Here is a 16,470-nt window from a genome sequence, read left to right as displayed (position 1 = left end):
AAAGATGATTAGAGATAATTAAACATAATTAAGCAGCCTTCTGTGGCCCTGGCTGTTTCTTCTGCCCTCCCTCCCACCCAGGTTTGGGCGCCGCTGGGCCTCCCCGTCTCCATCTTCTTACCTGTGCCCTCCAAAAGTCTCCCCGCCGTGGGCCTCCTCCCCGCTCCTTGGAGCCCAGCCTTTTGAGAGCAGAGACTGGACCCCACATTGGGAAGCCTGGCAGAGTTTGGGTGACTGGCTATTTTTAGGCTTCTGGACCCACCATCTGGAGGAGGCCAGTGGGTGCTGCCAGGCCCCAAGAGGAGCCAGGAGGGTGGTGTGCCTTCCTCTGACCTTGGGCCACACCAGGCGGAGCCTCAGCCCCAGAAGGCCTGGCCCGGCCGAGAAGGCAAGAGAGGCAGGCAGCTGTGGGGTCAGATCAGGTCTCATGCCAAAACTGCACCCAGGAAGTCGTGAGGAGTAGCAGTGGGAGAGGAGAAAGCTGCCAACAGCCACTTTATTCCCCGGCACATACCCCCCAGGCCCCAGGTCCTAGCGGCATCTCAGCTGGGTGCTCGGGCCTCGCTGGAGTTGAGCCTCCGCAGCTGGCTGAGGCTGGCGAGCCGGAGTTTGAGCAGCACCTCCTCCTGGGTCCGTAGCGTGTGCGCCAGCACGCGGAGGGACTCGCTCTGCAGCACTGCCGGGGGATGGGGATTAGCCACTCTGCAACACCCTGCCAGCCCAGCCCCGCACTGGCCTCGGTCTCCCCCTTCTGCTGGTTCCCGACGCCCTCCCCTACCACTCAGGTAGACGGCCAGCACGGCCAGCGCCAGGCAGGTGAGCACCAGCAGCGCCAGCAGCAGCAGGAAGGCCCCGCGGCTGTGCAGCGGGCCGCAGCTGGCCTGGGCACACAGTGAGGGCGGCAGGACGCCCAGCAGCTCGCCCCACGGCTGCCCCTCCTCGGCCAGGTAGGGGCACAGCGGACCTGCAGGGCAAACGGGGCGTCAGGAGGGCGGGCAGGCGCGCCTGCGTTCCTCCACACCCCCTGCGCTCAGACCAGCAGCGCCATCCCCCTGCCGCGTCTCACCGCCATTGTGTAGGTCGCTGATGGACTCCACCCGGTGGAGCCGCACCTCCTGCACGTGGTTGGGAGCCAGCGGCGCCCTGCTCCTCATCAGCGCGGCGGTGTCTGCGGGGGCATCGTGGGGCTGGTTGAGCCCGTGGGTCAGGGCCCCCGCTTCCAGAGCGCGTCGGGTGGCAGCAAGGGTAGAAGGGCCTTCGGACTCCTAATCCCCTAAAACCAACTCAAAAATGACCTGTGATCTGCAGCCAAGACGACCGGAGAACCACATGGGTCTGTTTCACCCACAGGAGCAGGAAGTGCACCTGACTTAGCTTTGTTTCCTCCCAGGCAGCGCAGGGACAGGCATTCCTCTCTGCCTGCTCATCCCAGATCACTGGAGGAATAAACCCCCAGCCCGTGACACACTGCTGCAGCCTCTGCTGCCAGTTTTCCCCACCCTGTGCCTGGCACCTTGTTCCTGTCCCGAACAGAAGCAGCCAGTGTGGTGCCCTTCCTTCCTGGCCTCTGCTTGGCCTGCTCGAACATGTTCAGCTTGATGCTGCTAGATTCTGGGGACTCTTCCTCAGTATCACAAGAAGACCGCCTTTGTTATCTAACTGCTGCACTTGCCTGGGAGGTCCCCCCTTCCAAGCTGCCTGGGCATTTAGGTTGTTTCCAGTTCCCTTCTGAATTCAATAACTCCTAGAAAAGGATGTGTACAAAGTTTTCCCCCCAGTTTCCTGGTAGTTACTAAGGATGGATTCCCAGAATTAGCTATCATCAGGTTGTCCCTGGGGATAGTTGTCCAGAGCCCCTAAAACAGGATGACATTGCCACCATCAGACATCTCCACTGAAAAAAAAATTTTATATATGGAAGTGTTCACATACATATTTGCTAAGTTAGGAGATGGTGGCTCTTCCTCCTCATCCTCTTTAAATTTCGGCCCCCTGAGATCTCCAGGACTTCCCTGGTGGCGCAGTGGATAAGAGTCCACCTGCCTGTGCAGGAGACACGGGTTCAATCCCTGATCCAGGAAGATTTCCCATGCTGCTGGGCAACTAAGCCTGTGTGCCACAACTACCGAGCCCACGTCCTACAAGTACTAAAGCCCGAGTGCCTAGAGCCTGTGCTCCTCGACGGGAAGTTGCCCCAGTGAGAAGCCTTTGCGCTAAAGAGTAGCCCCTGCTCACCGCAACTAGAGAAGTCAGCCAAAAAATAAATAATAAATAAATATAAAAAGCCTCCAGAAGTCTAGCTGAAAGCTAGATAACAAATTTGGGGGCATTGGGAGAACATCTCCAGATAGAGCCAGGGGTGATGGGACTCTCTGGGTCTCTTTTAGAACACTACCTCGACTTTCACATTTGCTTCAAATTGGCCCTTGAGATGCTCAAAATATGTAGAACAAAAACTGATGCTGACTGGATGGTAGTGGGTTGGGGTCATATTAAATGCCTGCTGTGCACCTGGCTGTGCTTTTTCCACACTAAAAATTGAACTTAGCTTCTGTTTGTGACCACGAAAAACACACAGTAAATGTCATCCTTCAGACCTCAAAAGGAAGCGCACAGTCCCACACCCAGGGCCAGGCCCCTCCCATTCAGTGTAAAATATTGAAACTGTGGGTGGGGTGGGGGGAGTTGACCAGCTGGGCCCACGTGCTGGCCAGCATCATATGGGAAGCTGCCTGGGTCCCTGTGCACCCCCGCTGAGCTTCCGTACCTCCTGCCTGAAGTGGGGCAATTAGGAGAATGGCCACCAAAGTCTATAACGAAGCCAGTCTGGCCAGGCCAAAGGACCCCAGCCTTTAGCCAGCTGGGGCCACACTGGCCCACATGGAGGCCAGAAGCCAATCACTCCCAGTCCCTGGGCCACGTGCCCAAATGCTTCCCAAGGCCACCACTGTGCCCAATCCTGTGTCCTCCCTGAAGGCAGACCTTCCCTGACCAGCCTACCTACTACCCACACCCACTTGGGCCTACAGGTGACCCTGCCCCAGCTGGGGAGCTGCCCCTAATTCCTCCCGCTGTCCTTTGCAGGGTGGACAGGTATGAGGTGAGGAGGCGTTCCCGGCAGGGGAGGCCCTTCCTCCACGTGTAGGGGACACGGGGCCTGATGACGCGTCAAGGAAGTGAGGTCAGTGGGACCGGGGCCAGGTTTCTCCACGCACAGAGTCACAGTACTGGGGCCTTACCCGCTCCCCGCCCAGCGATCATCTCCTACCTTCCTGGGTCTCCTCTGACATGGTGGGCGATGGGCAGGCGGGGGGCCGATGAGGGTGCCCAGCACCAGGACCGGACAGAGGTGGCAGTGGCTCCGCTGAGAGCCCGGCAAAGGCCTGGCCACCTCCCAACCTCGGCTGAAAATAGACGTGAGCTCAGCACATGCGGCTATATTTAGAGGGGGCATCTCCCAGCCATGGGAAGGAGCGGAGTGACCTACATGGACCAGACTAGACTGTCCACCTGGTGATGAAGCCCAGGCCAGAGCACACCTCCAGCAGCGCACGTCCCCTGGGAGCCCTGCCATTCACGGCTGCAGGGCCCTGGTGTCCGTGACAGACCTCTACTGAAGTCCCCGCTTCGGTTGAGTCCAGGGATACCCTCAGGATGAGCGGGGTCGGTGAGAAAAGGAAGAAAACAAAGCGAGTCGAGTCTTGGTTGAGTGCTGAATCAAGACTCTTTTATTTTTTTACATCAGTGTTTATATGCCCTCAACTAGTATAGTTCTAAAGGGGAGAGTGAGCAAAGTCAGCTTAACATTACATCAGTTTGCCCTTTACAAATCCCGAATGCTTTCCACATACTTCTCTGATTACTAGAGTCTTTTTTATAGTAGATATTAATACATTATCTTTTGACCTTGAGGCCTATTAACATCTCATGACCTTTTCTTACAAGCTAGATGAATGCAAAGCTGTTTTTTGTAAGCTATTCTTATTTTTCCACTTGCCTTGTGCTAAACAGAAAAGTTATAATTTCATAAGGTAAAAGTTCAACAGGTTAAAGCATATTAGAAATTTAACACAATGGTCAGTTCTTTTTAGTTACTATACACAGACTCTGCGGCTCCGGTGAGGCAGCCTCTGCCTCGCATTCCTGGTTAAAAGCCTCAGTTGTCTTATGATTTCTACATTAGGGCTAAACTCTTATTATTCTAAATTCTAACTATAGTAGCAATAATTTCTACATCAAGAGCAAAAACACAGTTAGCAAACGTGGATTCAGTAACAACTTCTAGAATAATATTTTTTCTATTCTCTAATAGGGCTTCTTCACCCCCCGAAGGGCTCTATCTAGTAGGGCTTCTGTGTGATCAGGTTCTTTATGCTATTTATGATTAAGGTGTTGTGAGCAGTCACGTGCATTAGTGCCAAGGGCATAAACAAGTTGATTTCATTTGGAAAGAGGTCGGGGAAGGCCTTCTGCCTGAGTCACAGAAATTTAGGAGCAGTCAGAAAAATAAGCATCAGAAAGACAGATATGATCTTTAAGGTGAGCACTGGGGCAGCTTTTTGAAATCCCTGAAGTCCTGATCTGCCTTGCTTATCAGGTCTTGTCCTCATGACCTTGTCATGGGTGGGATCTCGCGTGCTGGCTCCAGGCAGACCTCCTTAGCCTTACCACCAGCGATGTCCCCACATCTCCACCCTCCGCCTCTGAAGACCTCTTCTTCTGACAGATGTGGGACAAGCACCCGCCACTGTGCGATCTGCTGGCATCACAGGGGTGATGGACTACTAGATCCCAGTGCCCTGAGGACTCCGAGAGGCCCCCTAAGGGGACAGAGACACCCCCCAAATACACACAGGTACCCCTGCTGGTCGGTCGAAGGTCATTACTTCATTTACAGTTACTAAGTTTACAGCTTTGGGTACAGGAGGGCCCCCTTTCAGACCTCAGTTTTGTCATCTGTAAAACAGGAGTAATGATGGTTTCCACCTGGCACAGTGCACACAAGAATGGAAAATACCGCGTCCGAAGCACGAAGCCCAACGCAGATCCTCCTCTCTCCACAAGGGCATGCAGATCACACGAGGTCACGAGAGGATGCCCATAACCTCTGGCCCTTAAGGGGAGCGAGTGCTCCAGCTTAGAACCCACCCTTGTGGACCCCTCTGGCCTTCCTTCCCCAGTGAGACAAAGCTAGACAGTAGGCTCTACTTTCTACACGTCCCGCCTCCCATCACCCCGCCCCATCACACGGGTCTCCTTGATACTCCTCAGACTGCAGCTCGCTCCCACATCAGGACCCTGGTGCAGGCTGCTCCCCATGTGGACTGCTCTTCCCTCGATGCCCCCATGACTGGCTCCTTCTCATGTAGCTCAATTATCACCCCCCTCAGTGAGGCCTTCTGCTCACGGATTTTTCCACATTTTCCCAATTTTATTTTTTCCATAGCATTTAGCCCAAGAATTGCATCAGTCAGAATATGTATCTGGCACTTGAATGACTAGAGGTGACAGACTGCGAGGCTGTGCACTGGAAAATCCATGTATAAGTCCACCCACCCCCACCCCCAGGCCCATGGTCTGAATCTGCAGATTCCACCAACTGGGGATCCTATCATACTGTTTATTGGGGAAAAAAATCCCACATCTAAATGGATTCCATTCAGTTCAAACTGGTGTCTGCTCAGGCCCTAGATTCCGCTCGGTCACGTGGACCCACCTTTAATCCTCACCACTGTCTCCTTAAAAGATACAGATGTCAACACTTCCAGGAAGTGGTCTAAGGCCGCCGGACAAGAACAAGCGAGAACGAACCTCTTCTAAAGCAGCAGAAGGCAGGGCAACAATAAAGGACTAAAAATAAGTGCAGGCGCGCGGGGAAAACTGCGAATCAGACACAGAGACACAGAAAGACCGGAAACCCCACTGTCACATCCGCGGTGTGGGAGAAAAAGCAGGCGCCGCTCAACCACACAGACCACAAGGATATGGCAGGCCAATCCCACCTAAATCACGGAGGTGACCCTATTTTCACCCCAATTAAAGGACGTGCTCACAAGGATCACCACACCATCCCCGGAGAGGACAAGATGAGGGCCATATATGTCACAGACTATTTCTCAGCCAAAAACACCGCCACTGAAATTATGAAATGAGTCACTGGTAGCCACAAGCATGGACCTGAACAAATAATAAACTGAGGGAAGCAAGCTAGACAGAGGGAAACAATAGCATAGGATGTCCCTTCTAAAGGAAAGGAAAAAAGATGCAAAGGAAGAAATTTACGATCCATAAGAGACACTTTTCACTTTCACACATTGGAGAAGGAAATGGCAACCCACTCCAGTGTTCTTGCCTGGAGAATCCCAGGAAAGGGGGAGCTTGGTGGGCTTCCGTCTATGGGGTCACACAGAGTTGGACATGACTGAAGTGACTTAGCAGCAGTAGCAGCAAGACACTTAGAATTGAAAGACACAAAAAGGGTTCCAAAACAAGAAAAAGCACCAAGGATGAATTCCACAGGAGGTTTGGCCAAAAAGAGACACAGAAATGTGTGTCTCTAAACAATGATCCACAGGATTATCTCCATCCTGCCTCCAACCACAAATAGAACTCTGGACCTAAACGCTATACTCAGAAACCTCTATCTGCAAAGAATGATCCAAAAATTTCCTTCTTCCTTCCTTGTTCACATATGCAGAAAACTGTGTCTGAGATGGAAGACCACAGCAACCTGATGGCAACCACGTTCCAAACCTTCTGCAATAAGGTCCATGGGAGTAGCAGTCAAAAGATAATAGATACACTCCACATATGCCTAATACCTGAAACAGTCGGCTGAACACTGACGACAACACAGCTTGCTAAAGGATTATACTCCAAGACACAACTGGTGTGATATTCCAGAAGGGAGAAAGAGCAATGAGCACTCTTTGCCCTCAAAGTCTCTGAGCTTGGAGCGAGATCGCATCCCTGCAACCTGATCAGACCCGGGACCCATGTCTTCTCTGGGGTAAGGTCCACACAGCCAGGTAGGGTGCACTGTCCTGAGCCCCATTTGAAACCTCTCTGCTTGTCTCCTGCTGCGGGGGTTCCCGCCCCAATGCTCCTTCCTGGGCTTCTAAGTGAAAGTGAAAGTCACTCAGTCGTGTCTGACTCTTTGTGACCCCATGGACTATACAGTCCATGGAGTTCTCCAGGCCAGAATACTGGCGTGGATAGCCTTCCCCTTCTGCAGGGATCTTCCCAACTCAGGGATCAAACCCAGGTCTTCTGCATTGCAGGCGGATTCTTTACCAGCTGAGCTATCAGGAAGCACCTTCAGAAACGTTCTGCGGCCTTGGTTTGGACTGGTCCAGAAGGGAGGGGCTGTGAAGCTTTAGGGGAAAGAAGCAGTGAGACAACTCTTCAAGTCCACTTGCCCTGAGGCTCTGTTTGCCTGAGGAACCACAGGCGGGCATGAGAAAGTGCTGCCATCTTGTGGACACTTCCTGTAATTGCCACGTGACCACCGCTCCTTACTTGCACCTCGAATTCACAAGGCCAGGGGCCTCTTAGACACAGCTGCCCTCACAAAAAGTCCTGGGGCAGGTTTTGAAGGGACAAATTCCCAACACAAGGGACTTTGAAGAGGCCAATTAGCACAGGTCACTTAGCCTCACAATCTTTGAGGAGACAAAAGACAAATATCCAAAAATCTGCACCCTAAGAGAGGATGCTCAGCATCCCTAACTATGACAGGCCTGCCAATCAAAACAGCGACGAGAATGCAAACCCTGGCACTCAGAATGGCCATCCTCATACTGCTGCAGACCATAAGTGGGGAAAACATCCCGATGGAACTGGAATCTCCCAATACAATTTGCAACAATGTCCACTGGCAAGAACCAGTGTAATGGACAGGTAGCAAATGCCAGACTACATCAGTAGAAAGGCTACGCCTGAGATCTGACGTTGTCACAACTGGGCGTATATGCGGACAAAAGCATTGTTCCAAAAGGCACATGCACCCCATTGATCAGAGCAAGAGGGCCTATGTAAGCCAAGCACAGAGCAACCAAAATCTTCACTGACCCATTAACCACTTGAGGTACCTGTATACAACGGACTATTATGGAGCCAAAAAAGCCCACCAAGGGAATTATGAAATGATGCTGCTGTGAGCTACAGCGATGGACCTGGATAGATCACAGGCCAGGGGAAACTCCCCAGAGGGAGACAATAGCATAGGATATACCTTCTAAGGAAAAGGAAGAAAGATAGAATGGAAGCACTTCACAACCCAAACAGAGACTCTAAGAATTGAAACACCCACAAAGGTTTAAAAAAAGAAAAATACTGAAGTGCTGGCACAAATTCATCAGTAGGTTGAGACTCAGAGAGACACAGAAATCTGTATCTGTAAAAATAATCCACCAGGACTATCCTCTCCCACCTCCATCCACACATACACAGAATTGTGGCTTCCCTGGTGGCTCAGAGCTTAAAGCGTCTGCCTGGATTGCGAGAGACCTGGTTTCAATCCCTGGGTGGGGAAGATCCCCTGGAGAAGGAAATGGCAACCCACTCCAGTATTCTTGCCTGGAGAATCCCAAGGAGAGAGGAGCCTGGTAGGCTACAGTCCATGGGGTCACAAAGAGTCGGAAATGACTGAGCCACTTCACTTCACTTCACCCTATATAAAGAAATCAGTAATACCTGTAAGATAATCCACAAGGATATGTGCCTTCCTTCCTGTTTCATAGGAAGAAAACTATCTGGGACAGAAAAACCACAGGGATCTGATGGCGACCACGTTCCTCAACCTTCTGCAATAAGCTCTATGGGAGTAACAGTCAAAAGAGAATAGATACACTCCACATATGCCTAATACCTGAAACAGTCGGCTGAACGCTGATGACAACACAGCTTGCAAAATGACTATCCTCCAAGAGACTAGTGATGTGACATTCCAGAAGGGGAGAAAGAACAATGAGCACCCTTTCCCCTCACAGTCTCTGAGCTTGGAGTGAGATCGCATCCCTGCAGCCTGATCAGACCCTGGACCCATATCTTCCCTGGGGTAAGGTCGACACAGCCCTGGGCCCCATCTGAAACCTCTACTCTGCTCTACCTGGGACCAGAGCCCTGAGTCTAATCAAGGCATCCAGTGCCTTGGGTGTCTTGGGCAAAGAGTCACTCAGCCTCCATTTATTCTGGTTCTGCGTTTCCCTGCCTAAACCTCCCTCCTGAATGTGAATTTCTAAGCACCTTCAGAAGGGTACTGCAGCCCCTGTTGGACTGTTTCAGAGGTGTGCGCGTGTGAATTTAGGGGAAAGAAATAGTGAGATAGTGCCCTTCAGTGCGTACTCAGGCACAATTCTCTTATTCACAGCCCAGCAAGCCGACTTTCCCTATTCGTTCCAATTTGAAAGAAGGGGAATGCCAAAGAATGTTCAAACTGCTGCACAACTGCACTCATTTCACTTGCTTACAAGATCATGCTCAAACTCCTCCAAGCTAGGCTTCAACAGTATGCAAACTGAGAACTTCCAGGTGTATAAGCTGGATTTAGGAAAGGAGAGGAACCAGAGATCAAATTGCCAACATCCTATGGATGATAGAGAAAGCAAGAGAATTCCAGAAAAACATTTATGCTTCATTGACTACGCTAAACCCTTTGACTGTATGAATCACAACAAACTGTGGGAAACTCTTAGAGAGAGGGGAACACCAGACCGCTTTACCTGCCTCCTGGGAAGCCTGTATGCAGGTCAAGAGTTAACACTTAGAACTGGACATGGAACAACAGACTGGTTCCTAATTGGGAAAAGACTTTTTAACATATATGCTTATTTAACTTATATGGAGAGTACATCATGTGAAATGCCGGGCTGGATGAAGCACAAGCTGGAATCAAGATTCCAGAAAGAAATATCAATAACCTCAGATATGCAGATGATACTACCCTTATGGCAGAAAGCAAAGAGAAACTAAAGAGCCTCTGGATGAAGATGAAAGGAGAGTGAAAAAGCTGGCTTAAAACTCAACATTCAAAAAACAAATATCATGGCATCTGGTCCCATCACTTCATGGCAAATACATGGGAAAACAATGGAAACAGCAAGAGAGTTTATTTTCCTGAGCCAAAAGCACTGCGGACGGTGACTTCAGTCATGAAATTAAAACATGCTTGCTCCTTGGAAGAAAAGCTATGACAAATCTTGCCATTGTGTTAAAAAGCAGACAGCATTTTGACAACAAAGCTCTGTATAGTCAAAGATATGGTTTTTCCAGTATTCATATATGGATGCGAGAGTTGGACCATAAAGAAGACTGAGCACCAAAGAACTGACGCTTTTGAACTGTGATGTTGGAGAAGACTCTTGAGAGGCCCTTGGACTGCAAGGAGATCCAACCAATCAATCCTAAAGGAAATCAACCCCGAATATTCATTGGAAGGACAGATACTAAAGCTCCAATACTTTGGCCACCTGATGCGAAGAGCCAACTTATTGGAAAAGACCCTGATGCTGGGAAAGATTGAGGGCAGGGAGAGAAGGGACGACAGAGGTCAAGATGGTTGAATGGCACCACTGACCCGATGGACATGAGTTTGAGCAAGCTCCGGGAGACAGTGAAGGACAGGGAACCTGGCACACCGCAGTTCAAGGGGTTGTAAAGTGTCCAAAACGACTGCGAGACCAAACAGCAACAACTGGCTGCCTAGGGTGGGTTTGAGATAGCGCTGCTGACTGTGGACACTGCCTATGACTGCAATTTTTGACCACTGCTCCTCACTGGCACCTCTAATTCACAAGGCTAGGAGGGCTTTTAATGACAGCTTCCCTTAGTAAATGTCCTGGAGCAGTTATTGCCAAAATACATTCCCCAAACAATTGACTTTAAGGAAGCCAATTACAACATGTGTTTTTCCCTCAAAGACTTTAAGGAGGGGAAAAAAAACCACAATCTACCACCACAGAAGCAGCAGCTCAGTGCCCCTAATTACAGAGGCATTGCTAATGAAAACTCACTGGAGAAGTCTAATCTTACTAGTCAGGAGTGGCCATCCTCACACGTCTACGAACAATGGATGCAGGAGAGAACCTGGAGATCGGAACCCTCTACGCTGTCAGTTGGAAGGTACATTGTCCACAGCCCCTGTGAGGGACAGCCTTCACTGCCAGAAAAAAAAAACTTTCAAAAGAGGCTAAGCTTAGGATCTGACATGCCCCCCGCTGGGTCTGCATCCAGAGAAAACCATCATTCAGAAGCATACATATACCCCAAGGTTCAGAACATACTACCTGTAATAACTTAGACCCAGAACCAGTAAAATGTCCTGGGACACATTAGAGCTTGAAGAAGGTGCGGTCCATTTATACAATGGACTATGACTCAGTCACAAAAAACTAGCACTGAAATGATAGCCCTGGAGCCTCAGTGATGGACCTTGAATGTTTACACACCAAGTAAAGTCACTCAGAGGAATAAAATAGCATATGATGTCCCTTTTAGGTAAAATTTAAAAAGAGACACAAAGGAACTAATTTTCAACACAGAGACTCTGAGGATTCATACGCAGTTTCCAAAGGGAAAAAGTGAAGGGACAGTGACGAATTAGGAGATCGGGAGTAATATATATATACACAGAAATCCATATCTGTAATGGATAATTCATGAGGTTATCTTCCTCCTTTCTTCCTTCCTTCCCTATACACATAAATCTGAATCTCCAATACATAGCCCACAAAGAGCTGATGTTCAGTACCTGGAACTTTGCTCAACCTTCTGCAATAACAGCTATTTCAAAAGAAGCCTATAATGAATAGATATGCTGTACTTACAATGTCATAGCTGAATCAGGCAGCTGTACCCTGAAACAAGTACAACATTACAAATCGACTATACTCCAACATACCATCGGCATGAAATGAAAATAAAGAAAAGAAATGCCTAGTTTCTTCCCTCCCACTCCCCTGTCTTGGGCTGCCATCACGTCCCTGGAGCCTGAGCAGGTTTGAATTCCATGGTTGGACTGGGCTGGGGTCAAGACAGCTAAGTAGGGTCCTCTTAGTTGAGACCCCTCTTAGACCTAGAGTGTCTGGTTTGCTCTAGCCCTAACCAGAGTCCCCAGTGTACCCAGACAGTGGTGGCTGGTCCCTGTGGCCTTTAGGACCCTGGTAAAGTAACCTCATCTCCGCGTCTCCTGGTGCTGGGGTTCCCTGCTCAAGCCTTCTTCAATGTGGTGCTGTGGTCCTGGTTGGGATTGGTCTGGAGGGGAGGGGGTGTGAGGCTTTAGGGGAAAGAAGTAGTGAGACACAAACCCTTGGGTGTTTGCTCAGGCACATTCCACTCCAATTCACAGCCCTGCAAGCCAACTTTCCCTAAGGCTGGTTGCCTGAGGAACCACAGGTGGGCACGAGAAAGTGCTGCCGCCTTATGGACATTTCCTGTAACTACAACTGGATCACTACTGCTTCCTCAGTTCAGTCGCTCAGTCGTGTCAGACTCTTCGCGACCCCATGAACCACAGCACGCCAGGCCTCCCTGTCCATCACCAACTCCCGGAGTTCACTCAAACTCATGTCCATCGAGTCGGTGATGCCATCCAGCCATCTCATTCTCTGTCGTCCCCGTCTCCTCCCGCCCCCAATCCCTCCCAGCATCAGAGTCTTTTCCAGTGAGTCAACTCTTCGCATGAGGTGGCCAAAGTATTGGAGTTTTAGCTTTAGCATCAGTCCTTCCAATGAACACCCAGGACTGATCTCCTTTAGAATGGACTGGTTGGATCTCCTTGCAGTCCAAGGGACTCTCAAGAGTCTTCTCCAGCACCACAGTTCAAAAGCATCAATTCTTCGGCAATCAGTTTTCTTCACAGTCCAACTCTCACATCCATAGATGACCACTGGAAAAACCATAGCCTTGACTAGACGGACCTTGGTTGGCAAAGTAATGTCTCTGCTTTTTAATATGCTATCTAGGTTGGTCATAACTTTCCTTCCAAGGAGTAAGATTCTTTTAATTTCATGGCTGCAATCAGCATCCACAGTGATTTTGGAGCCCAAAAAAATAAAGTCTGACACTGTTTCCCCATCTATTTCCCATGAAGTGATGGGACCAGATGCCATGATCTTTGTTTTCTGAATGTTGAGCTTCAAGCCAACCTTTTCACTCTCCTCTTTCACTTTCATCAAGAGGCTTTTCAGTTCCTCTTCACTTTCTGCCAGAAGGGTGGTGTCATCTGCATATCTGAGGTTATTGATATTTCTCCCGGCAATCTTGATTCCAGCTTGTGCTTCTTCCAGCCCAGCGTTCCTCATGATGTACTCTGCATATAAGTTAAATAAGCAGGGTGACAATATACAACCTTGACGTACTCCTTTCCCTATTTGGAACCAGTCTGTTGTTCCATGTCCAGTTCTAACTGTTGCTTCCTGACCTGCATACAGGTTTCTCAAGAGGCAGGTCAGGTGGTCTGGTATTCCCATGTCTTTCAGAATGTTCCACAGTTTATTGTGATCCACACAGTCAAAGGCTTTGGCATAGTCAATGAAGCAGAAATAGATGTTTTTCTGGAACTCTCTTGCTTTCTCCATGATCCAGCGGATGTTGGCAATTTGATCTCTGGTTCCTCTGCCTTTTCTAAAACCTGCTTCCTGGAGCTTCAAATTCACAAGGCCTGGGCCGCTGCTAATTGACAGCTGCCCTCAGGCAATGTCCTGGGGTGGGTATTGCAGAAACAAATCCCACACACAACCAACTTTCAAGAAGTCAGTTGCCACAGGTCAATTTTCCTTACAGCCTTGAAGGGGGAAAAAAAAAAACCCCAACAACCACAGGACAAGATGCTTGGCATCCCTAATTATTATAGGAATGAAAATCAAAACAAGGAGACATCAAATCCCACTAGTCAGAATGGCCATCCTCACAAGTTTATAAACAATAAATGTGGGACTGTGCCTGGAGGAAAGGGAATCCCCGCTACACGTAGGCCAGTGGGAATGTGTATTGGCAACAGCCACTCCAAATGACAGTCTCCGAATGCCTCAAAAAAACCTGTCAGGAGAGCTAAGCCTAGGACCTGATATTTCCACCCTTGGGCTTCTACCCAGAGGAACCGTAATTCAAAAGGACACATGTACCCCAACATTCACTGCAGCACCGCTTACAATAGCGAAGACACAGAGCCAGCAAAATATCCACCGACAGGTCAAAGATGAAAGAAGCTGTAGCAAATATATGCAACGGACTCTTACTTAGCCATGAAAAACCAAGTGAAATTATGCCACATGGATGTACCTTGGAGGATCACACACTCACTGACAGAGGAGACAATAGCATATGATGTCCTCCTTAGGCAAAATGCATAAAGCCATACAAAGAAACTGCAAAACCAAAGGACACTCTCAGAATTCAAACACAAATACAGGGTTACACACACGCACACAAAGGGATGAATGAGCAGGTCAGGATTAACATATACAGAGAAATAGGTATCAGTAATAGAGAATCCACAAGGACCTGATATTCAGCACAAGGAACTTTGCTCGTCCTTCTGCAGTAACTTCTATGGCAAAAGAACCCCCAAAAGAATAGATATTCTGTATGTATATGTAGTAAATGAAGCAGGCGGCTCCACCCTGACAAAACAGAACGTTGCAAATCGACTATACTCCAACATATTGTCTGTATGAAATGAAAATAAAGAAGAGCAATGTCTAGTTTCTTCCTTGCAGCCCCCATGATTTGGGCTGTTTAATCACATCCCTGGGGCCTGAGCAGACTTCGTCAATGGCTGGTGAGTTCGAGACAGCCAGGGAGGGCACCCTTAATTGAGCCCCCTCTTAAACCTGTAGTGTCTGGTTTGCTCTGGCTGGGACCAGGGTCCCCCAGTCCAGGTCAGCTCTCCTGCAGCTAAACCAACCTTAGTGCACCCAAAGGATGGTGGCCCAACTGTCTGGCCTTGAGGACCTTGGTAAAGTCACCCCGCCTCCTCCATGTCTCCTGGTGCTAGGGTCCCCAGCTCAAGCCTCCTTCTTGAAGGTGCAGCCTCCTAGGCACCTCAGCCAGGTGCTGTGTCCCAGGTTGAGATTATTCTGGAGGCAAAGAGTGGGGGGAAATTTAGGGGGAGAAACAATTAGATACAAGCCCTCGGGTGTTTGCTCAGCCACATTACACTCAAATTCACAGCCCAGGAAGCCAACGTTTCCTAAGGCTCTGGTTGCCCAAGGAACCAGAGGTAGCGTGAAAAAGTGACATTTCTGTTAACTACACTGTGACAACTGGTGCTTACTGGCACCTCCAATTTACAAGGTTTTGGGAACGCTTAATGACAGCTGCCCTCAGGAAATTCCTGGGTGGGTACTGCAGAAATAAAATGCAGAAATCAAATCCAAACACAAGTGACTTTCAAGAACCCAATTGCAACAGCTACATTTTCCTCACAACCTTTAGGGAGAAAAAACAAAACAAAACTACCACAGGACAGGATGGTCGGTATCCCAATTACAGGAAAGCCAATCAAAATGACGAGAAATCAAATCCCACCAGTGAGAATAGCCATCATCAAAAGTCAATAAACAATAAATAGGGCTTCCCTGGTGGCTCAGAGGTTAAAGCGTCTGCCTCCAATGCAGGAGACCCGGGTTCGATCCCTGGGTTGGGAAGATCCCCTGGAGAAGGAAATGGTAACCCACTCCAGTATTCTTGCTTGGAGAATCCCATGGACAGAGAAGCCTGGTAGGCTACAGTCCACGGGGTCGCAAAGAGTCGGACACGACTGAGCGACTTCAAAAAATAAATAAATAAATAAACAATAAATATGGGAGGGAGCCTGGAGGAAAGGGAACCTCCCTACACTGTGAGTGGGAATGTACCTTGGCAACAGCCACTATGAACGAGTCTCCGAATGCCTGAAAAAAACTTTCAAGAGAGCTAAGCCTAGGATCTGGGCCGATGTCACGCAAAAACCACAATTCAAAAAGACACCATGTACACCAATGTTCACTGAAGCACTATTTACAGTAGCCTAGACTCAGAATCAGGAAATTGTCCACTGACAGGTTAAAGCTTAGTATCGATGCCAGACACACACACACTCAGCCATAGGTGTAGAATGAAATACTGCCATTTGTAACAACAGATGGACCAGGGGATGATTGCACTAAGTCAGACAGAGAAAGACAAATACTGTGTGATCTTTCTTACAGGTGGAATTTAAAAACTGATAAGCATGAACTGACAAAACAGACTCACAGATTTTGAAAAGAAACTGGGTTCCAAAGGGGGAAGCTGTGCAGGGTGGAGGGAGAAATTCGGAGGTTGTGTTTAACACATACACACTTACATAAAGTGGATAATTAATGAGAACCTACTGTATATAGTTACAACTATCTTACAACTCTGTCAGAACCTACATGGGAAAAGAATCCAATAAAGGCTGGATACAGGGCTTCCCAGGTGGCATGAGTGGTAAAGAATCCGCCTACC

At 49.1% G+C, this 16,470-nt stretch overlaps 1 protein-coding gene across 4 annotated transcripts; it reads right to left on the bottom strand.

The window, feature by feature from the left end:
- Nucleotides 1-56: 56 nt before the first annotated feature.
- On the bottom strand, nucleotides 57-12,641 carry LSMEM2 (leucine rich single-pass membrane protein 2). Of its 4 annotated transcripts, XM_055413883.2 has the most exons (4): nucleotides 3,269-12,636; nucleotides 1,067-1,168; nucleotides 779-964; nucleotides 57-676 (listed from the first exon to the last, which is right to left on the bottom strand). In XM_055413883.2, the coding sequence occupies exons 1-4, from the start codon at nucleotides 3,288-3,290 to the stop codon at nucleotides 543-545; spliced, it is 444 nt and encodes a 147-aa protein (XP_055269858.1). In that variant the 5' UTR covers nucleotides 3,291-12,636; the 3' UTR covers nucleotides 57-542. The 4 variants fall into 4 exon arrangements, with proteins under 4 accessions (XP_055269858.1, XP_088687923.1, XP_088687922.1 ...); XM_088831797.1 differs by having other exon boundaries at nucleotides 57-964; nucleotides 1,067-1,302; nucleotides 3,269-12,641; XM_088831796.1 differs by having other exon boundaries at nucleotides 57-964; nucleotides 1,067-1,273; nucleotides 3,269-12,641.
- Nucleotides 12,642-16,470: the final 3,829 nt, after the last annotated feature.

Source organism: Moschus berezovskii, chromosome 24 (assembly GCF_049115385.1).
Source record: "Moschus berezovskii isolate FMDL1 chromosome 24, NW_MosBer_1.0, whole genome shotgun sequence".
Lineage (NCBI taxonomy): Eukaryota > Metazoa > Chordata > Mammalia > Artiodactyla > Moschidae > Moschus > Moschus berezovskii.
Note: the sequence above shows the minus strand (reverse complement) of the source record. Positions and strands in the feature narration are given on the sequence as shown.

Excerpts from the sequence above, each read along its gene's own strand:
- LSMEM2 (XM_055413882.2), bottom strand. The coding sequence starts at position 3,290 with ATGTCAGAGGAGACCCAGGAAG. Across the intron at positions 1,169-3,268 it reads GTCAGAGGAGACCCAGGAAG|ACACCGCCGCGCTGATGAGG; the intron begins GTAGGAGATGAT and ends ATGCCCCCGCAG. Across the intron at positions 965-1,066 it reads CAGCGACCTACACAATGGCG|GTCCGCTGTGCCCCTACCTG; the intron begins GTGAGACGCGGC and ends TTTGCCCTGCAG.